The 23,277-nt window shown below is 41.9% G+C and overlaps 2 protein-coding genes across 2 annotated transcripts; both read left to right on the top strand.

Moving 5' to 3' along the window:
- The first annotated feature begins 9,347 nt into the window (after positions 1-9,347).
- LOC141679734 (uncharacterized) lies at positions 9,348-10,976 on the top strand. Its single transcript, XM_074486151.1, has 2 exons — positions 9,348-10,057; positions 10,475-10,976. The coding sequence occupies exons 1-2, from the start codon at positions 9,348-9,350 to the stop codon at positions 10,974-10,976; spliced, it is 1,212 nt and encodes a 403-aa protein (XP_074342252.1).
- Positions 10,977-13,511: 2,535 nt separating this feature from the next.
- On the top strand, positions 13,512-14,860 carry LOC141679733 (uncharacterized). Its single transcript, XM_074486150.1, has 2 exons — positions 13,512-13,733; positions 14,348-14,860. Exons 1-2 carry the CDS (start codon positions 13,512-13,514, stop codon positions 14,858-14,860), a joined length of 735 nt encoding a protein of 244 aa, XP_074342251.1.
- Positions 14,861-23,277: the final 8,417 nt, after the last annotated feature.

Below are 23,277 nucleotides of genomic sequence, written 5' to 3'. Positions count from 1 at the left end.
TATGTACTAACTTATTGTACTTTGAACTTATTACCCTTCAGGGTGTATTTATGCTATTTTCCTTGCTTTTTCATAACCTTCCCTTTAAGTTTCTTAGCACTTTCGAAGTGTTATACTTCTAAGGAGGAGGATTAACATTTTGAACTACACCAAGTCATGCATTGAACATTACGACCAAGAAACGTATGGATACGATAGACTTGCAAATGCTCCTCATGGCATTCCTATAATAGAAGAATTCTTGAACTTTTCTTCCTTTTGTTATCAAAGCATGAATTTTGCTAAATAAACAAAGCATTATCATAACCTGGATATCCAAAGTTTGAAATAATTTCAACTTAAGAATATAGTCTGGTTTTCCAAAACCTTATATAACATGGGTTCAACCCTTAATAGTCATGAACTAGACTGTAAATCCTACTAAAACTGAGATATAAAATCCTAAGCTAGCAAAGCTTCAAGGTGCTTTTGAAGCTTGTTACCACTATAGTAAGTACTAGCTATTGGTAGTAAATTTTCAGGTTTTGTGCATGCCAAGTTCGAGGTACTTCTTCCCCATCCATGGTCTCCAATTTGTAAGACCTTCTTCCTTGAACGCTCTTAACCTTGTATGGCTCTTCCCAATTTGGGGCGAGTTTTCCTTTTTTCCCTACTTCAGAAGCTTCCACCTTCCTTATGACCAAATCTCCTTGCTTGAAAAACCTTTCCTTCACCATCAGGTTGTAGTAAAAAGAGGCCTTTTCATGATATTCAACGATCTTTACATGTGCTGCATCTCATACCTCATCTATCAAGTCCAGGGCTAACCTTTGTCCTTCTTCATTTTCCTCAACATTGTATGCTTGGATTCTGGGAGATGAGTGCGATATCTCCATAGGAATAACTACTTCTGCCCCATATGCTAGCATGAATGGTGTTTCTCTTGTAGTTACTCTGAAAGTAGTACGATAAGCCCAAAGTATCGGGAGTATTTCATCCACCCAATTATTCCTGGATTTCTCGATCCTCTTTTTCAGTCCATCTAGAATTATACGATTTACCACTTCCTCTTGTCCATTGGCTTGCGGATGAGCTACAGAGGTAAACCGCAATTCGATCTCATTCTCCTTGCAATACTTCCTGATTTCTTCATTGTTGAAATGTATTCCATTATCGGTGACTAGGATACAGGGAATTCCATAGCTACACATGATATTTTCCCACAGGAATCGTGCAACCGGTTTAGTTGTGATCTTGGCTAAAGGTTTAGCTTCAATCCACTTAGTAAAATAGTCTATAGCTACAATCAGGTACTTCCTTTGAGCTGTGACCACGAGAAAAGGCCCAAGTATATCCATTCCCCACATAATAAAAGGGATGGGAGAATTGATAGAAGTCAGCATCTCAGGAGGCTGTCGAACAATTGGTGCATATTTCTGACAACAATCACACTTCTTCATATATTCTTTGGCGTCAGCCATCATTTCAGGCCAATAGAAGCCTAAGCGCATGATTTTATGGGCTAAGGCCCTGCCCCCCAAGTGTTGGCCACATATGCCCTCGTGTACTTCCTCTAGATCAAGTCGAGCCTCATCTGGCCTGAGGCATCTTAAGTAAGGCACTATAAAAGATCTTTTATACAAAATTCCGTCAATCAAGGCATAGCTCAGTGCTCGCACGACTAACTTTCGGGCTTCAGACACATCATTTGGGAGCCAACCTGTTTGAATATGGGCCTTAATAGGATCTATCCATGATGTCCCCAGCTCTATAGGGGCTACAAGCTTAACATTAATGCTCCGTGTTTTCAAAATGCGGAAGTACACACTTCCTGAACTATTCTCTATCTTTGATGAAGTGAACTTAGACAGCGCATCTGCCTTAAAATTTTCCTCCCTTGGAATGTGTTCAACATGGCATTCATCGAACTGAGTCATCACAGCCCTTACTAGGCGGACATACCTAGCCATTGTTTCCTCTATTGCCTCAAACTCAACCTTGACCTGGGATATTACCAGCTTTGAATCTCCATAAACTTTCAAGTTCTTGACCCTCAATGTCCCTGCTAGGACGAGGCGAGCTATCAGAGCTTCATACTCAGCTTCTGTATTTATGGTTGGGAAGTCTAACTTTATAGCATATTCAACCAAGAACCCATCAGGGCTTTGTAAAACTAGCCCTGCCCCACTCGAATTTGTTTTTGATGCTCCATCAAAATAGAGAACCTAGTATTCCTTCTCTTTAACGCCCTCTTCTTTGTTACCTTCCGTGTCTTGACGTATAGTATCTTCCTGCCCCCGTCTTCTTGGTTGGGTATGGTGCATTCCACCACGAAGTCAGCCAACGCCTAGGCTTTTATTGCCGTTCACAGCTTATACTTGATGTCGAATTCTCCCAATTCTATTGCCCATTTAATTAGTCTCCCACTAGCTTTGGGACTATGAATGATGTTTCTGAAGGGTTAATTTGTTAGCACTTCAATTTTATGAGCTTGGAAGTAAGGATGAAACTTCCTTGAAGCCATCACTAGGGCTAAAGAAAACTTTTCAATAGTCGAATAATTTAACTCAGCTCCGTGCAAGATCTTACTGACATAATATATGGGTTTCTGGACTTTAATTTCCTCCTTAACCAATACAACGCTCAAGGCATTTTCTGAAACGGCCAACTATAAGTACAAAGTTTCAATGAGAGCTGATTTGGCCAACAACGGGGCTTGAACCATATACTTCTTCAATCCTTCAAATGCCTCCTGGCTTTCCTCAGTCCATACGAAATCTTTAACCTTATTCAAGGATTTAAAGAATGACAAGCACTTGTCTCCGGATTTGGTGATGAATCGTCCTAGAGCTGCAACTCTTCCAGTGAGTTTCTGAACGTCCTTTATGGAACGCGGTGGTTCCATATCCAGGATAGCCTTTATTTTATCAGGATTGGCCTCGATTCCTCACTTGGAGACCATAAGTCCCAAAAACGGGGCTTGAACCATATACTTCTTCAATCCTTCAAATGCCTCCTGGATTTCCTCAGTCCATATGAAATCTTTAACCTTATTCAAGGATTTAAATAATGACAAGCACTTGTCTCCGGATTTGGTGATGAATCGTCCTAGAGCTGCAACTCTTCCAGTGAGTTTCTGAACGTCCTTTATGGAACGCGGTGGTTCCATATCCAGGATAGCCTTGATTTTATCAGGATTGGCCTCGATTCCTCTCTTGGAGACCATCAGTCCCAAAAACTTTCTAGACCCCACTCTGAAAGCAGACTTTGTAGGATTTAACATCATTTTGTGATATCTCAGGACCTCAAAAGCTTCCCTCAAATGGGTTATGTGGTTAGTCTTCACTATACTCTTGACTAACATGTCATCAACATAAACTTCCATAGTCTTGCTAATAAGATTCTTGAAAATCTTATTTACCAACCTTGGATAGGTAGCTCCTGCATTCTTAAGGCCAAACACCATAACAAGATAACAAAAAACACCAAATCAGTGATGAATGATACCTTTGGGATGTCATCCTTATGCATCTTAGTCTGACTGTATCCACTGAATCCATCCATAAAACTCAGCATCTCATGACCAACAATAACATCTATTAATGTATCTATCCTTGGCAACGAGAAACAATCCTTTAGGCATGCATCATTCAGATCGGTAAAATCCACGCACATCCTCCATTTTCCATTAGTCTTCTTTACCATCACAGGGTTTCCTAACCATTCCGTAACCTGTATCTCCTCCATTTTCCATTAGTCTTCCCTACTTCTTGCTTAATAGCTTTCTGCCTCTCCAGAGCAAAACTTCTTTTCTTTTGCTTCACAGTCTTTCGATTTAGATCCATGTTGAGCTTGTGAGTGATGAGTTCTGGGTCTATGTCAGGCATATCGGCTACTGAACATGCGAATACATCGCTATTATCTTGTAAAAATTTCACCATCCTCCCTCTAACGGGCTCCTCTAGTAATGCTCCAATGAAAGTTACTTTCTCAGGATCCTCAGGAGCCTAGGGAATAGGAACCAAGTCTTCTGCTAGTTTCCCTCTTTTCTCATCATTCTCGTGAATATCCAGATCTTCAATAGGAAAAACCTGCCCCCCAATTCCATCAGCCCTAAGAGAGACCACATAACAACTCCTTGCAATCTTTTTATCTCCTCTCTCTTCTCCAATCCCATTTCGGGTGGGAAATTTCATCACTGAATGGTAAGAAGAGGGGACAACATTGAAAGCGTGTATTCCTGTTCTTCCCATGATTACATTGTAAGTTGATCCAGCCTTTACGACTATAAAGTCCAACATCTATGTTGCTTGTCTTGGTTCCTGACCTATAGTCATCGGCAACTTAATTATTCCCTCCACGGGGCACTCGACCCCAGCAAAACCATATATCGGCATATCAGTGGGGGTTAATTGAGAATCATTGTAACTCATTCTTATAAAGGTATCATGAAGCAAAATGTCCACTGAGGCACCATTGTCTACAAGGACTCTCTTTACTGGACTGTTCCCTATTATCGGTGTTATGACCAGAGGATCGTCATGAGAAAATTTGACATCCTCTAAATCAAAATCATCGAATGTCATTGTTACTCCTGTCCTAGACCTCTTCAGGGCTTCTCCGAAAATATGCATAACTTCTCTCATATAGGCTTTCCTCGAGTTTCTGGATGAACTTGCAGCAGTTGGTCCTTCAAAAATTGTATTTATCACTGGCCCTCAGGGTTGTGGTCCCCCAGAGATTGCGTTTATCACCAGTCCCCCGGGTTGGGGATTTTGCCCCTGATCATCTTGATCCCTCCTACGATCATCGAAATTCTTTCTACCATTGTTATTCCTATCTCCTTCATCTCTAGTATACTTGCTCAGCCTTCCTTTTCGAATGAGGAACTCTATTACATCCTTCAATTGTCTACACTCATCGGTGTCATGACTAGCATCCTTATGAAATCTGCAATATTTGCTCTTATCTAGCTTGGTAGGATCGGCCTTTAGGGGCTTAGGCCAACAAACATCTCTATCTTTCTCGATTTCCATCAAGATCTGGCTTCTAGAAGCGTTCAACTTAGCATATTCAGTGAACTTTTGTCTGGGTCCTCCCTTCTTCGGGGTTGAATCAGTGTTTTGCTCAGTTCTAGGATACTTGTCCTTAGCAATATATTCCTAATCAGTCTTTCGCTTCTTTCCACCAGCAGGCTCGTTATTCACTATCGTCTTCCTCATGCTTTCCTCCACTTTGATGTACTTCCCAGCCCTATCTTGGAGCTGTAACAAGCTTTCAGGGGGTTCTTGGCTAACGACATCTTGAAGAACTCATCCCTAGTTCCCTGCTGCAGTGCTATCATAGCTACCTTGTCATCAAGGTCCGGGACTTTCAAAGCTTCCTTCGTGAAACGGTTTAGATAGTCCCTCAAGGACTCTTTGGCTCCCTGCACAATACTCATGAGGGATGCTAAACTTTTCTCATGCAATCTCCCACTGATGAATTTCTTGATAAAACCTTGACTTAGATCTCTGAATGACCCAATAGAATTCAGAGGCAAACTGCTATACCATCTTTGAGCCATTCCCGACAAGGTTTGAGGAAAGGCCCGACACTTAATAGCGTCGTTCACAGGCTGCAACAACAGTGCATTAGAGAATGTCCTCACATGATTAGCGGGATCTCCAGTGCCATCAAAAGATTTGATGGTGGGCATTTTAAACTTTCTCAAGATATGGGCATTCATTATCTCTTCAGTGAATGATGGAGTGGGATCATCAGGATCTCCTAGGGGCAGAGATCACTTGGATCAGCCCTTGGGATAACAGCCCTTCTTTGAAGCGGACCATCCAGGTCTATTATTGGAGGAGGATTTCTCCTCCTCCGAGGTAGTGGGGGTCTTGGGGTCAGGTGCGCCTCCAGGTCACGCTTTAGCCTCTGGATCTCAGCCTAGTGAGCCCTGATTTTCTCCTGCACTTATTGAGGATTCATCCTTCGGGTTCTCCTAGGACGCTTATTACCATCAGGCATTGGCTCTTTACCTGCACACCTCATTCTTGGAGCCACATTATCATCCAAAGATTTGGAGTCTTTCTCAGTGTAAGGCTCAGAGATTTCTTGATCCTCCAGAATAGGAGCCAAACCGCGTATGTAGGGGGCGTCTGCCCTTGCGCTTCACTCCGATTTGTATGTCCACTTCCTCCAAGGCATGCCATAAGGGGGGGTTAGTGGTCACAATAGTGGAATACTCATACGCAATGGGTCGAGGATTCAAAGGTGCATGTAGCTGCTAAAATTTGGAATTTGTCCCTTGGGAAGCCGGGAGATTCGTCCTTTGTGACTGAGGCTCAGTTTCCCCTATCTGGGTTCCTCCTTGGGTAGAGGCGTAGGACAAGTGTTATTCCAGCTGGTGTTCCTTCAGGGGAACTATTTCCACTCCGTGTTCTCTCCATGCTTATTGTTATGCTTTCCCACATACGGAGCCAAATGTTATGGATAAAAACTTAGGGTGTATTAACTGTTATATTGATTACTAAGGTTCAGGAGCTCAAGGCCTTTAATGGCTGCTCTCGTGTTTCGTAGCTTAACTCTGCCTTTACGAGATGCCTATGTATCTCCGTGAATTAGAGAATCAAGCCAAAAAACGTAGTTATGAGAGGAGGGGTGAGACCCCTTATATAGATGTTGGGAGGCCTTGAATTGGACTAGGGTTAGGAGACTTGTTGAACAAGTCTCAGAATTTGGATAGACTTTGAAGTCCTAGAATCAAGGAATCAGACTCCTTGTGGGTGTAGGTGCCCTCAATGCTATCTTTTATAGATTTATATCACTGATTGGAATCATTTAATGAGCTGTTAATCTTCCCTATTTATTAATTATGAAATTAATAAATATTCAGAGCTATTGGGCCTTCTTTGTTCCATCAGGCCTGATCAATGTGTTAACCTTCTTGGGCCTGAATGTCATACATATGGCCTTCTTTAATGGGCCTTGCAGTCTGTTATGCCCAAAAATTGGTATAAACAATATTCAGATTGAGATTGATAAAAATAGTCAAAATTGAGGAAGAAATGCCTAAAATTAAGGAACATATAAGATTAACTTTCCATAAAAAGATAGTAGGCGCCCTATGTAATGAAGACGCGCCTTATTGAGAAAGGGGTAGATGGGAAATTGTAGTCGTCCATATAATGGACGGCGCGCCCTTAAAAGAAAGAAAAGGCGCGCCCTGTGTCTGTGGAAATGATAGATGATTCCTAAGATGGGTCCTTCCAAGAGGCAAAACTTAGGGCGCGCCCTGAGTTGATAAAATGATTTGGGAAGACCTTACCATGATTACTTGGATGGGCTATGTGGAAGATTCAAGGAAGATGGAGATGATTATTACTAACTTATTTGATGCAGGTATTCTATTGAAGAACTCCTTCCTATAGCATATCTACAGGAAAGGCGGTGTCCGTGGTCAGAGACCTCCAGGGGTATGCCTGGACTGAAGGCCTCCTCCTATAGTCAATGGGTGTCCTCATTGGGGATGTGGGGTGAAATCTGGTATGTGCTTTGGGAGCTCTGTCTCTGTAGTCAACGGGTGTCCTCGTTGGGAAACTTCGGAGTATCCTACACTTTTCACCCAAAAGCTTGGGATCACTTGTCCTGCAATCTGGTATGGGCTCCTTATCGGGGGGACAAGGATGCGTCCAACATTTGGGGTGAACCACGGCTATACCTGCATCCGCGGACTAGAGAAACAGCTGGTAGCGGGGGGGTTATCCTTGGCCAGGGAGATGCCTCATCCGTGAAGTCTTGAAGTCGCGGACGAGCCTTCGGCCTTTGTGGTTGGGCCTCATCGGCGGACATTCCTAAAGCTAGTAGAAGACGGTTTCCAGTGGGTTTCCTACCGGGCCTCGGGATAAGAAATCTAAGCCCATTAGGTTTCTTGTTCCCCAAGAACTACGTGGGCTTGATCCCCTATAAATAGGGGTATGTAGGCAAATTGTAAGGGGTCAGAAGCGAGAGCACAAAGGAGCCACCACTAACCCTAAGCAATCTCAGCCCCCAATAATCACCACCACCAAAAACTGTTCATCTTTTCCGACGAATACTGTTCATCGGATCCGCCGGTTACTGTTCACGGATCTTGTTTCCAACTACGAACCTCAAGTTTTGTTGCTCCCAAATTCCTCCGTCAACAAATTGGCGCTAGAAGGAGGGGCTAATCAAGATCTGCATCTGGGTGGAAAGATGTCTCAATATCGTGATGGAAGTTTTTATGATGGAAGTTCTGAAGAAGATTCTGATCACGGCTATGAATATGAACCCTACGTTCCGCCAATGACTGATCGTCCTATGCCGGACGTTGGGGGACAGCCGCCTGTGCTCATCAGCAAAGCCGACTTGTTGGAACAACTATATCGCATGGGCGATGCTTTGAATGGTTTCGATTCAAGGTTGAGCACCGTGGAGCGACACAAATCCAGGAGGGGTCTTCGCCGAGGCCGTGTAACTCATGCACCTGGAAAAGCACCCATGACTGATAGGGATGCCTCAGCCGGCCATGGCCGCACCGAGGAGGGCGTGTGCCGATAACCCCGCGGCACCTGGACTATTCCAATGACACGTCCCTAATCATCGAGCTAGTGGAAGAAGATCCTGATGGTCGGGAAATTCTGCGGGCGAATAACCAGGGAGCCACCTATCCGCACCGGTCTGGACGTAGTCTCGAGGAACGCCAACAGGCGGAATCGATGCCGGAGAATCAGCAACAGGGCTTCGCAGCTTTGAAAGATCGCTTGGGGATCTACTTGGGCGATGATGATTTAAGAATGTTATTACTTGAATGGCAGAAAGAAGCTGATCGTGGAGATGTGACGCCCCATGATCCAACGCGTGTGCCCCTGAATTCCCAGGAAAATCGGGAGCGACACCGCGATCCAACGGGTGTGCCCCTAAATTCCCAGGAAAATCGGGAGCGGCACCGCGATCATGAGAGAGCTCCTCCCCGCAGATCCCTGGATCGATATGGGTGTGGGTATGGAAACGATCGTTGGAGAAGGCCTCAATGGAGGGGAAGATGTGGAGGCCGAGGTAGATACTTAGAGGAATACTGTCGTGATAATTACCGCGGTCACCTTGATTCCAATTGGAATAACCGAGCAGACAGCCATGACTATGCGGAACATGATGATCACAGAGATGTAGAAAACTATGATCGTGGTACGGCTCGAGACCGCGGCCAGGGTCAAGAAGAAAATCAAGGGAGAAATCAAGGACGGAATCCCGAAGTAATTGTGATACCCGAAGACGCCCAGAACACGAACCAGTAGCAAGCCCCTCCCGGGGGGAATCAAGTGGAGATACCTCCATTACAACTCAAAGGTCTACAGCCTTAAATGCAGACCATTCCAGGCGTGGGAACTTTCAATGTTGGAGATCTAAAAAGGCTACTTAACCACCTGGAAGGCAGAGTGACGGCCACGGCTGAAATCCTTTCCCCATTCTCGGTGGCGGTAAGAGAGGCACAATTGCCGGCAGGGTATCGCAACACTACTAGCGATCTCTGTTTCCACGGAAACTCAGATCCAGTGGAATTCCTGGGTCATTTTAATATAGAGATGGATGTGTACCAAGTCCCAGACTTGGCTCGATGCCATCTCTTAGCGACAACTTTTAGAGAAAGTACCCAACAGTGGTTTCAAAAGCTCGGGCCAGGAGTAATCACCTCATGGGATCAGCTGAAAACTGTGTTCTTAACCAAGTTCCAAGCCGCGGTGAGATACGCACCCTCTGTCACAACTCTTGCCAATGTTAGGCAAAGGGAAAATGAAAGCTTGACATCGTACTTCAAAAGGTTCAATGCTGAATCTACCAGCGGGAGGGGAGCATTAGACGAAGCCCTGAAAAGCTTCTTGATCGCAGGATTAAGGGTTGGCTCGGATTTTTGGAAGCACTTACAAGGGAAAGACCCGGCTACTCTAGCAGATGTCTTTGCTTTGGCAGAATCATTTAAAGCTATAGAACAATCTCTGGCAGAGGTGCAACCAACTTCACAGTCAAGTCAGAGAAACAAAGCAAGGAAGAGGGATAGGTCTCCAAGCCCGAGGTACAGAAGGAGCAGTCGAAGCCCAGACCGGGTGAATACCGCGAACACGAGGAGGGGATGGAGTTCTCCCTCAAACTATAACTACAGAACAAACCGATAAACGCCCTTGGTCGCATCTATCGAGCATATCTTCGAAGTAAACAAAAATAGAGGGCTATTTAGAAAACCTGAAGCTTCATCATCATGGCAAAGTAAAGACAAGAAAAAGTATTACGAATACCATGAATCATCTTGACATAACACGCATGAGTGCCGACATTTAAAAGATAAAATTGAAGCACTTATCAAGGAAGGATACCTTGGTGAATGGGTAGTCAAGGAAGTAAGGAAGCACAAGGATGACAGAGTAAAATAAGAAGAAAGGCGAGCCCCGCGCGAGTCGAACAATTATACCCTAGAGGAAAATAAATTTATCAGGGATGGCAGTATCCGAACAATCTATGGGGGAGATCCCGGGATGAAATGCAGTAACCGAGCCTTGGCAAGATACCCTAGGGAAGCCCGGTTCAGGCCTTTCACAGACATTCATAGGGTGGAGACTCGACCGACCAAAATATTTAAGGGCGAATCCATGGATATCACCTTCAGAGAAGCAGATGCCCGATGTGTACATCATCCCCATAATGATGCGCTGGTTATTTCCATCCAGATCGGAACCAAAAAGGTCCATAGAGCCTTCGTGGATAATGGAAGCTCGGCAAATATCCTCTACTACAATACCTTCAAGAAGATGGGACTACCTGATCGGGATATGTCGGGGGAAGACTCGTGGGTCTATGGCTTTTCTGGCGTAGGAGTTAGAGTCATGGGATCGATTCGGTTGCCATGTACTTTTGGGGAAAGCCCGTTGTCGGTAACAAAAATGCTTGAATTTAAGGTCCTGAATCAGGAATCGTCCCACAACGTGTTGCTGGGATGACCTTTTCTGTGGGAGATGAGGGTTATCACTTCAATCCACCACCTAACCATCAAATTTCCAACGCCAAATGGGGTGGGAAGTATAAAGGGTTCTCAGTATGACTCTCGGGAGTGCTACAGGCAAGCTATGAGAGGATTTAGAAAAGACTCCCACACCGAAGATACTTCGGACGAAGATCAAGAAAAGAGCATTGAGCAACCAATCGAGGAAATCCGAGTTCACTATTATGTTGAGCAAGAAGATGAGCATCCCTCCGGGCTGCCCCCAACAATGTTGTACTTGGAAGACACAATCAGAATTGAGATGTTGGAAGAAGAGGAGGCATTGGACATCATAGTCCAAACAGATTTGAATGGGGAACGGTTAGAAGGAAGTTTCGATGTCTTGTAAAGCCTCGAACAAGATGAGTGTGAGGTAGATGCTCTTCTCCCTGAAGGAGCGCCCTTACCCACAAAACATACCAAGGAAGTTGATGCCCCTGCTATGCAGGGCGCGCCTTCTAAAGAAGTCGACGCTCCCCCTAAAGGGGATGCGCCTTCTCTACAAGACAATGAAATCCATGATTCGCCTGACCTGGATCCCCGGATACCAATGCCGATGGAGAAGATAGGGCCATTGGAAGATACAATTGAAATCCCTGTCGATGAAAAAGATCTGAGTAAAGTTTTGAGAATAGGATCTCAGTTGGCACCAAGGTTGAAGGAGGGTCTTTCAATATTTCTCTTGGCGAACCTTGATGTATTTGCATGGAGCCATTCTGATATGGTAGGAATTGATCCAGAGGTAATGTGCCACCGATTGAATATCGACCCCAAGCATAAAAGGGTTCGACAAAGACGCAGGGCCGTAAGCGGAGAGAGGGCTATAGCCCTAGCATAGGAAGTAGAGAGACTCCTGGAAGTCGGACTAATTCGAGAATCCTTCTACCCAGAGTGGCTAGCAAACCTGGTGGTAAAAAAGCCCAACGGTAAATGGAGAACATGCGTGGACTTTACCGATCTGAATAAGGCATGCCCGAAAGATAGTTTTCCCCTACCAAGAATCTATCAGTTGGTAGACGCCACGGCAGGACATGCCTTGCTCAACTTCGTGGATGCATACTCTGGGTATAACCAAATTCTTATGTATGAGCCTGACCAGGACCACACCTCTTTTATTACCAATAGAGGGCTCTATTGCTATATCGGAATGCCATTTGGTCTGATCAACGGTGATGCCACTTATCAAAGATTGGTAAACAAAATGTTCAAGAAGCAAATTGGGAAGACGATGGAAGTATATGTGGATGATATGCTCGTAAAATCTAAAAGGGCGGAAGACCACGTCGCCGACTTAGCTGAAATGTTCCATATTCTGAGACAATATAGGATGAAGTTAAACCCGCAGAAGTGTGTGTTCGGTGTGGAGTCAGGGAAATTCTTGGGATTCATGGTCAACCACCGGGGGATTGAGGCTAACCCGGCAAAAATCAAAGCTCTGCTAGACATGAAATCTCCCACCAGCGTCAAACAAGTACAGAGCCTGACAGGAAGGATTGCGGCCCTAAATCAATTTGTCTCAAAGTCATCAGATAGGTGCAAAGAATTCTTCAAGGCAATCAAAGGAAGGGGGAAGGATTTTCTGTGGACCCCTGAGTGTGAAGATGCTTTTTTGAAAATCAAAGAGCAGTTGGGAAATCCTCCGATGTTGGCCAAGCCAGAAGACGGAGAAACATTGATTTTTTACTTGGCGGTGTCTGAATACTCCGTCAGCGCGGTGTTGGTAAAGGAAGAAGTAAGCCACCAGTGGCCCGTATACTATGTGAGCAAAAGGTTGTTGGATGCGGAAACCAGGTATACCAACATGGAAAAACTGGTGTACGCTTTCATTCTTGCGGCACAAAAGTTAAGACCATACTTTCAGGCTCACCGAATAGAAGTTCGCACTGCTTATCCGCTTCAGCATATTCTACATAAACATGAATCGTCAGGGAGAATGTTAAAATGGGCAGTAGAGCTAGGACAATTCGATTTGGAGTATTGTCCTCGCACTACAATTAAGGGACAAGCGCTGGCTGATTTCATACTTGAGTTCGATGCAGAAGTTGATGACAAGGCCATAGTGTTGGCGGAACCTACCTCGTAAGGAAGTTCTCATGATGAAAAGAGGCAGGAACTACCACACCCTTGGTGGATATTACATGTCGATGTGGCCGTGAACAATAATGGATCAGGTGCCGGGATTATCTTGGTCACTCCGGAAGGGCACCGTTTGATGAGTGCTATCCATTTCAAATTCTATTCTACTAACAATGATGCTGAGTATGAAGCATTGATCAACGGTCTGAAACTAGCTCTAGAGGTGGGGGCCATGAATCTGATAGTCCGGAGCAATTCCGAATTAGTTGTGAACCAGGTCAACGGAGGTTTCCAGGCCCGGGGACCTCGGACGGAGTTATATATGAGATGTGCATAACGCCTATTGAATTTTTTTTTAAGTACCAGGCTAGAAAGTGTCCCGTGAGAAGAAAATAGTAATGCGGATGCTTTGGCCAAGATGGGGTCACAGATGGACAGCGTCCAACTTGGACAAATCCGTTTGAGAATCCAAGAAATCCCAAGTATTCCGGAGGTGGAGGTGTTTCAGATGCAAGAAGTCCCACGAAAAAGCTGGATGACCCCAATTCATTACTATATTCAGACAGGAGCTGTACTAGAAGACAAACTACAGGCTCGATGCCTTCGGTACCAGGCTGCAAAGTATGTCAAATATGACGGGGTATTATACAAGAGAGAATTTAACCAGCCACGGTTATGTTGTGTGGATATGGAAGAAGGAAATTATATTCTCAGAGAGGTGCACGAAGGGATTTGTGGCAATCACTCGGGGGGTGGTTCCTTGGCATTAAAAGTACTAAGACAAGGATACTACTGGCCAACTATGAGAGAAGATGCCTTCAATTTTGTCCGGGCTTGTGACCGCTGCCAGCGATTTGCCAACTATTCCAACGCCCCGACATCCACCCTTACCTCATTGGCGAGTCCTTGGCCTTTTGCCATGTGGGGAATTGATCTCATTGGAGAATTGCCCAAAGCAAAGGGGGTGTGAAATACGCCGTGGTGGATGTGGACTACTTTACCAAATGGGCAGAGGTTATGCCACTAGCCACGATCACGTCAAAGAAGATAAGGGATTTTGTTTTTAATTCCATAGTATGCAGGTTCGGTATCCCCTATAAACTCATCTCAGATAATGGGAAGCAGTTTGATAGTAAAGAATTAAGGAAGCTTTGTGAGGAGTTGAAAATCAAAAAGGACTTTGCCGTAGTTTACCATCCGCAGAGTAATGGTCAGACGTAGGCTATAAACAAAATCAAAAAACATACCTTGAAGGCAAAGTTAGAAGAGAAAAAAGGAGATTGGCCAGAGGAGATGCCCATGGTCCTTTGGTCTTACAATATGACCCCTAGATCGACCACAGGAGAAACTTCTTTTTTGCTGACTTATGGGTATGAGGCCATGGTTCCCGTGGAGGTAGGAGCCGGATCCCTCCGGAGAGACGTGTTTGTTGAGGAAGATGTAGAAGTTAACCAGAGGCTTCACTTGGATTTGTTAGACGAAGCCCGAACGAACTCTCAATTAAAGTTTGCTGCATATCAGCAGAGAATCGCAAGGTATTTCAATAATAAGGTAAAATCTGTGCCGTTCAAGGTTGGAGATCTTGTGTTGCGAAAGGTTATGCCTAACACTAAGATAGCTCAACACGGGGTGCTTGGAGCCAATTGGGAAAGACCGTACAAGGTTAAAGCTATATTCTGGAAGGGAACCTATCGCTTGGAAGATCTGGATGGTAAACTTATTCCTCGAGCGTGGAATGCGGAACATCTACGGAAGTATTATCAGTAGGGTGTAGCTGTGTCCCCCTCATTTTCTTATTTGATTCATATATAATAGACTAGTAGCAAATAAATTCCTCATAGCCTAAGGGGTAGTACATGTGACTACGAACCTTGGAACTAGCAGAAGGAAGAAATTTTCAAATAATTTCCCCATAGAGCATAGTAGCCATGGTCTGGTGTAATTTATGCACTAGAGCGCATTATCAATAAAAGGGAAAAGTTACTTCAAATTGCTTTGTCTGCTTAACATTAAAATTTCATTTGAAAAACACCAGAGGCGCGCCCTATGTTGAGGCGCGCCCTATCGAATAATATTTGTTTTATAACGTAGTATGCATATGGCTAGCCAAATGAGCTAAGGTAAGAGTCCTGCATTTTAAGGCACGCCCTTGGACTGAAACTTGAGTAAAATATCGCAAAGGTATTACTGATAAGAAACAGTACGTGTTATTTATAAAAGAAATAAGACGCGCCCTCATTGCTAAAATGTTACGAGAAAGGGGACAATTTTGAGATCACATAAAAAGAAAAACACCCGAAAATATGTTAAAAGGCGCTCCCTATAGTAACATAATTCATAGAAACATAAAATGGCCAAGGAAAAATCAAAGTGCCTTAACAAATTTTTATGCATACGGGAAATGATAAAATTAACATTGAGCCATACGAAATGTCATGATGTAAAAGTAAAAGAGTAGCAGAAAAAATAAGTCGTACAACTTTACACATCATCAAAAGAGGGCTGGCTCCTCAGAAGTATTTGAAACTTAAGTACGAATAAAAGAAAAATATAAATCAAGGCGCGCCCTGAGACTCATGTGTTGGAGGAATAGTTTGAAGAGGAATAGTGGGATCAGCTTCAGGCGCGTCCTTGAGGACTTCCTCTCGTGGCACGCCCTCACCTTCTTCCTTCTCCAACCCAAGTTCTATCCTCCTTGCCTTGATTTCAGCAGCATGCTCCTTCTTAAATTCCACCATCTCAGCAACTGTCTCTTCCCCAAACTTCTCGAAAGTATAATCAGGGTCATTGGCCACAAAACCAACCCTATAGAAGTGAAAACCATTGGCAAATGCTTCATCAGCCATTTCCCTCTTCTCATCAGGCCAGCCCGTTTTCTGTTGCTCCTCAAGGTACTCAATCCTCAAGTTGGCTCCACCAAGCTCAGTGTGGAGAGAGGTAGCCTTTTTGTTGGAAATCTCTAGCTGAGAAGTAAGATTGGCAACCTCATCCTTGAGAAAAGAGATTTCAGAGTCCTTAGCTTTAATGTCCTTGGCATGAAGAAAGTCTTTGTCTTTGAGGGTGTTCCTCAGAATTTTATTATCACCCTGCAGCCTCTCTAGGTGCGCCCCCTCTTCAAGAAGCTTGTCCACCACTCGGGTGGAGTGGATGAACAATTGGCAAGATGCCTTTATAGAGTCAGGAGTGGCATCTCCCAAATCCATGGCTTGCCACTGTTCCATGTCTTCATCTGAAACGTGAAGGGAACCCATGGGGCTGAGAGCATTCAAAGCAGCAGATGAGCCAGATGGCGCGCCCTCTGCTCTGTGCCTCTTGGGCGGGCCCTGTTTATCTGTGAGGTCAATCACGGGCCTTTTCAGGACATGAGTTGTTTGAGGGATAGGAGTTGGAGTGGGGATGGATGCTTGTGCTGCAGGAGCATCTTTCTTTGGCTTAGGCTCGGGTTTATCACCAGAGCGCGCCCCAAAGGATTTGGGGATTCTTGGAGGAGCCATTTCTGCACAAAACATAGAACATGTTAATTAAACGTGACAGTTAGGTGTGCTGAATAAGGTAATAAATAAATGCAATTAAAAAAGATAACATTGATAAACATGTATAAAGTGCTACGCCTAGAGTGAATGGGCGCGCCCTAAGGGGCGGAAAGTTTAACCACATTAACAGAAATTTATATCCAGTATGCTAATACAAAAGCTAAAAAAAAACAACAACAACAACAAGGACGCACCAATTATAGGAGGGCGCGCCTTTAGACTCTGTAATTGTTGAACCTGAAGGATCTTGGCTTTGAAAAGAGCTGTCTTCTTCTTCTTCTTCTTCCGCCTCTTCTTCACTATCTGGGTCAATGACACGGGAAATAGGAGCACCTTTCCTAAATTTTACATATTTACACTTCGTTCCTACTTGGTCAGACATGATTCCTACTCGCATCAAATTGGTCCGGGTGACTAAGGTTTTTAAGTTCCACCTGTCAGCAGCCACTCTAAGAAGGGCTTCAGCTCGTTTTTTGGGCTCTCCCTTAAGTGGTTTATGAAATGAATATGTCCTAAGTCCAATCATGTATTAGGATTTAGGAATAACTTTTATGTAATCTGTTTTGATTTCATTGATATTAATAAAGACTTATTTTGCTTTTATTACGGGCTTTATCTATTTAAGTGTTTAAATAAGATATACCATAGTTTAGAGTAAAGCTTTTTATGGATTATGATGAGATCATAATAGTGAGACCTAAAAAGATGATAACTCTAAACTTAAATAGTTCCTGGTCGTAGGATTACTAACTGGTAATTAATAATCCGCAAAGATCGGTACATACTATGCTTGCTTCATTATGAAGGATGTTTGTTCTCATAGACATTTGTGTGGTGACACTATAGCTAGTATGTAGGTGCTTATTATAGAATAAGTTCACTGAACATGACTCGCCCAGCTGAACAACTGATGGAGTTCACTCACGTGTCAGCAGTTGTTCACTTAGTGATAGTTGTACAAGTATCCTTAGACTTGAGGTCATCATAGTCATCTTGTGTACACTGAACTATGCTTTGGTTTAGTTCTTAGTCTCCAGGGACAATTATTAGGGCTCTTCTGGGTATAGGAATTTGTACACGAAGATAGTGTATGATCAATAAAGGATGTAACACCCCCAAATCCGGGGTCGGGGATCCGGGTTGTCACGAGTTCCACTTCCCTTAACAACACCCAATCTTATTAAACAATCAACTACTCTTTACTGTGACCCCACAATGTACACACACACACCACAAGTTATAGTCTCAGAGATGAATACTCAAAAAAATAACACAAGTCGTTTTATTCCACAATTATATGTCAATATACCCTAAAAAGGTTTCTGAATAAATTTACATTTCTTTGCCATTATTACAATTCATAATTATACATAAGTCTGGTACATCATAAGTTGAAAACCTAGCCTATTGGTAGTTCCTACCTCAGCTACAGCGACATCCACGCCTACAGGAAACTGCGGAATGTTTCCTATCCGCCTGCGAATTGGGAGCTTAGTCCTGTTCATCTTTTCTATCTGTTGTTGTGTGATGAAAGAAGAAAGCAAGGGTGAGCAGCAAGCCCACCAAAATAATATGTATAATGATTTACAGTATATGAGCCTTCTCATAGTACTCATGAAAGTCTTGGTCAAAAGAAATGAACCAAGTTTAATATCCTAATGTGATGAAGTCGCAAAATATTCAGTATATATACATATATACTTTTCAAAATATGGGAAGTCCTCTTCCATGCATAATACACACAGAGTTCCAGTGTATAACTGTATAAAAAAATATCGTTGCAAGGTGATCTCATATATCTAACCTTGTCTCAACGCTTTTCTGAAAATCTTTGTCATTCATAAGACAATTATTAACTAGATATAAGTTTAAAAGATGAAGTTACCAAATACTTCACTACACTTATATCATTTATAAGGCTACTTGAACTACCATTGTGCAAAGTATAATGAGCTTTCAACAGTTCATCACATAGATGAGACTACAAGACAAGATTTGAATAGATTAAATCTTTAAAATATTATTAAAGGAAATGAAGTTATGATATACTTCATTAAGTTCTGATATATATATATATATATCCACATATACATCTTCCTTTATACATTTCCTGAAAACCTCTGTCATGTGAAGTATGAACAGAGTTTGAAACATCCAATGAATTTTGGAAGGGAAAAGAATTTTGGCATAAACCAGATATCTTGCTGATCAGGCAAAGATACCCATAAGTAACCTTTTCTACTAGTAGATGGACGAATTCCCCACTGGTCATCACCCTGGTCGAAATAGGACCTTATGCTGGACTGCCACTCAGCCACTTATGCATTTGATGGACTCCCACTGAGCCACTTACACTATCATGGACGCCCACTGAGCCCATGTTGCTTATGCCGAATCGATAGATGGACTTACTTCCCGAACGTTGGGTAAGTAATAAATTCATTTACCAAAACTGCAACCTTGTTGCGAATATAAAATACACCACAGAGCCGGATCCCTTAGATTTATTTTGAGCGAGTATTCAAGTCCCCTTAAAATGGAAGATCTTGAATTTGAAAACAAGTTTTGGGATCCGCTCTACCTTTTAAATTCATTTTGAAGACTCGAAAACATTTTTAAGAATGTTTGGAGTAATACTGATTTATAAAAATAAATCAGTCCCGATATGAAAAAAATATTTGAATATTATTATTTAAATAATATTCCCATAAGAATAATTGAGGTAGAAGTTGGAAAACTTATACTTGAATGAATAGAAAATAAGCAAAGATATACTTATACGAAAGTAATATCTTTATTTGAATAATCAAAAATAAGTTTGATTATCGAACATTATTCTTTTATTAAAATAAAGAATATTATTCAGTAATAAGTGGAGTCTTAATACCTCGAATGAATATTATAAATAATATTCATTAAATAAAAATAAAGGAGTCATACATCCTCAAATGAATATTCAAATAATATTCAATTAATACAATAAAAGGAGTCATAAGTCCTCCGATGAATATTCAAAATAGTATTCAATTAATAAAATAAAAGTGATCGAATAAACCTCATTCGATTAATAGTTTGGAAAACTATAACTATATATATATAAAAATATATATATATATATTTATACAAAATCTACTCGGGATCCTCGACTCTCGGTTTTAAAAATCGTTTTCACCTTTGGGTCCCTATACTAAGGGTATATGCAAATTACCGCTATTCTCTAGCATAGGTTTTATCAACTGAATCAACAGATATATATGGAAAGAATACGAAACAGGCATGCATATATATATATATACCATAGCAGCATGCTTCAATATATTGCAACATTTGCTAATTAACCAACATGCATCTATCGCAAGATAATGCATATACATATATACATCACAACAACAGTTATAACGGGTAGAAAACTTGCCTGAGCGAATGGGGGTTACGAATGGCTCGGGACGAGTCTGGTAACCTATAAGCAACAAGTAAGTTGGAATTAAACCAAAGTCACTTATAAATCTATACTCTAACCAACTCAGACTCTAACGCTCGTTTTGTGCTTACTGATTCTCTTAAGTCACTCGAGTACCCTCGACTCCACCATTTTTAATAATTTAACCTTTACGAGTTTTAAGGCGATTCCTTCGCGAGTGTCTTACCAACTGCCTAACACACTTACCATAAAAGTTTCATACATTAATTAACCCTTTTTGGTCTTTAACCTATGTTTCAAAGTAAGGCGAGGGGAAAAGTTTCGTTCGCGAAACGCCGCTACTTGAAACGGTCGTTTCTCCTAAACCGTGCATCGGAATCGAACGAACTACATATCAAAACGAAGCTCGTAACATGAGCTATCTAAACATGGAAATGATAATAATCTAGCAGGGGGTTCTCGGGTCCTAATGTTATGCACAAAAACAGTCTAAAGAAAATCGGACGTTACGACGGCTATGTTTACGCGATTTCCCAATTTAAAACCATTCAAAACCAACCCAATTCAACCTCAAATCAAACATACAACCAACATCCATCCTTATCACCTCATATCAGCCCCAACCAATTCAATTTTAACATTCATACTTATGCCTAAGCTTGAATTTAACTATACTACAATCTTTTAACCAAAACAACAACATTTACCATTCCATTTCAATACCATTTCAATCCCAAACTCTAAATCACAAACATTAAGCTACAATATCACCCTACTAATCAAAATCATCTTATAATACATAGGAATATAGGGTTTGGAGATGATATACCTTCCTTGAAGTGGTGGGAGGAGCTAGGAAGCCTTAAGAAGCTTTGAGAAGTCTTAGGAATGCTTGGATCTTCAAGGAAATCAAGAAAAATTTCAAGTTAAAAACCATAAAACACTATTCATTGTCTCCTTCATTGATTAAATGAAGAAGATTGAGAAGGAATTGATGGCTTAAACTCATGATATAGCCCTAACTATGCATAAGGATGATTAGGGAATTAACTCACCAATTTAGGAAGCTTGGATCTTTGATTTTGAATTTTTCTCCCTTTGTAATAGTAAAAAGCCGAGAGCTAAGAAGAACAATGCCTTGGTTTCTTTTTGATTTTGATGAAAGTGATTTGCTTGGCTTGGTTGGTTTGATTTTGTGTTTGTTTTAGTTAATTACCTATTTGCCCTTGATTTTGTGTGGTTAAAAAGCCACCACATCTCCTTCCTTCCCATGTCATGCCTATATCATGATGTGACGTCATCTTTCCCTCCTTGTCCTCTTCCCATTGGTTGGGTGACATCATCCTCTTTAATCCCTTTAATTAACTTCCTAATTGTTTTCCTAATGACCGCTGATCTGTTATACGGTTCGCTTAACTTTCGTTTTCATTTATCGTTTGAAGGATCATATCCGGGATCTTATTACTTAGGTTCCCTTAACCTTTCTTAATACATTATATTCCTTTTTTTTATGATCCTCTTTTACAATCCTTTAATTTAAATCCTTTACATCCTGTTACCTTATACTCAATTCTTTCCGTATTTATTGGATTTCCGGGAAAAATCAAAGTGTTCGGAATTGGATTCTGACGATCTTTGCATACACTCATATACCATATAGAGTACTCATAAAATCTCAGAATATCCATATCAGAACCCCTACATAGTGTGGCATGAAAAGTTTTCTCATTCAGCAAAAACACTATTCATAAAGGTTTCAAAAATTTCCCAAAAATTGGGGTTATTACAGTCTCCCCTCCTTAAAAGGATTCTGTCCCGGAATCAGATAGAAATGAATAGGGATACTTTCTTAGTATTGCACTTTCTAACTCTCAAGTCAATTTTCCCACATTGTGGTTCTACCATCAAACTCTTACTAGTTTGATAACCCTTCTCCTAAGCACTCGTTCCTTCTTAATCTATACCCTTCATGGTTGCTCCATATAGGTTACGTCTGGTTGCATGTCTATGCGCTCCTATGCCCCTATTTGTCTGGCATCCGAATTACACTTCCTTAACATTGATACGTGGAACACGTTATGAACTTGCTACAGGTTCGGGGGTAGGGCTAGCTCGTATGCTAACTTCCCAATATGTCTTAATATATCCAAGGGTCCAACAATTCGTGGACTTAGCTTTCATTTTTTTTTCCGAACCTCATCCTTCCTTTCCAAGTGAATACCTATAACAACACTAGGTCCCCTACTTCCTATTCTTTGTCCTTTCGTGTCAATTCAATATACTTCTTATGTCCATCTTGGGCTACTACCAGCCGTCCTCTGATTAGATCTATTATATCCTTGGTCCTTTGGACTACTGCGGGTCCGAGCATCTTGCGCTCTACAACTTCATCCTAACATAAGGGAGATCGACATTGTCTTCCCTCAAGGATCTCATAAGGAGATACCTCGATACTAACATACGATCGATTATCGTGAGATAACTTAATCTGCGTTAAGTGATCATTCCAAATTCTTTCAACTCTATTGCACCGGCTCTCGTCATAGCTTCTAGCATTATATCTTTTGCTTCTCACTACCCATCCTTTTCCAGTTCGTAGTCGTTACTCTCTTCCGTACATAATATTATACTGGTTACACTTTTGCTCGTTAGCGTTCTATAACCTTTTAATAACCACATCAACCTTAGTATCACGAACGTGTTTCCATTCTGAATACCACCATAACTTTACTACTCCTTTTTCAGCTGCTTCTATCTTTGGAAGCTTGATCAATCATATAGAAGTAAAGGAATTTGTTGAGAGATCACTATGATCATGAACACTTGTTATATCGCATAGTTAGTACAGAAGGTGGCCAGCCTTTAGTACTTGACAAGCAATTAAACAATAGATGGTATCCTACTAGGCTTCTATCACACAGATAGATAGTCATTCGGCAATACCTCCCCTTCTGGAAGGGTTGTTCTTCTCAGCTTACATGAAATGAAAAGAAGAGAAAAGAGCGAACTGAAGAGAATTGTATATATATGTAAAAAAATATTGCCATAAAATATCTGGCTTGGAATCTACCTCTGAACTATAGAGGTTTGTCATAGGAGAACAAAACATATATGTATTTATATCAACATCGAGTATTATAGCATCGTATTTCACATGCCTAAATATTTTCGCTATCCCGTCCATCATTCTATGGACCCATGCTCTTCCTCGAGCTTATACACAATTACCT

This window comes from Apium graveolens, chromosome 8, assembly GCF_009905375.1.
Source record: "Apium graveolens cultivar Ventura chromosome 8, ASM990537v1, whole genome shotgun sequence".
NCBI classification, from domain to species: Eukaryota; Viridiplantae; Streptophyta; class Magnoliopsida; order Apiales; family Apiaceae; genus Apium; species Apium graveolens.
Note: the sequence above shows the minus strand (reverse complement) of the source record. Positions and strands in the feature narration are given on the sequence as shown.

Coding starts and splice junctions, on each gene's coding strand:
- LOC141679734 (XM_074486151.1), top strand. CDS start 9,348: ATGCAGACCATTCCAGGCGTGGGAACTTTCAATGTTGGAGATCTAAAA. Junction 10,058..10,474: donor GATAGGTCTCCAAGCCCGAG/GTACAGAAGGAG, acceptor TAAATTTATCAG/GGATGGCAGTATCCGAACAA.
- LOC141679733 (XM_074486150.1), top strand. CDS start 13,512: ATGGGGTCACAGATGGACAGCGTCCAACTTGGACAAATCCGTTTGAGA. Junction 13,734..14,347: donor AGTATGTCAAATATGACGGG/GTATTATACAAG, acceptor CATACCTTGAAG/GCAAAGTTAGAAGAGAAAAA.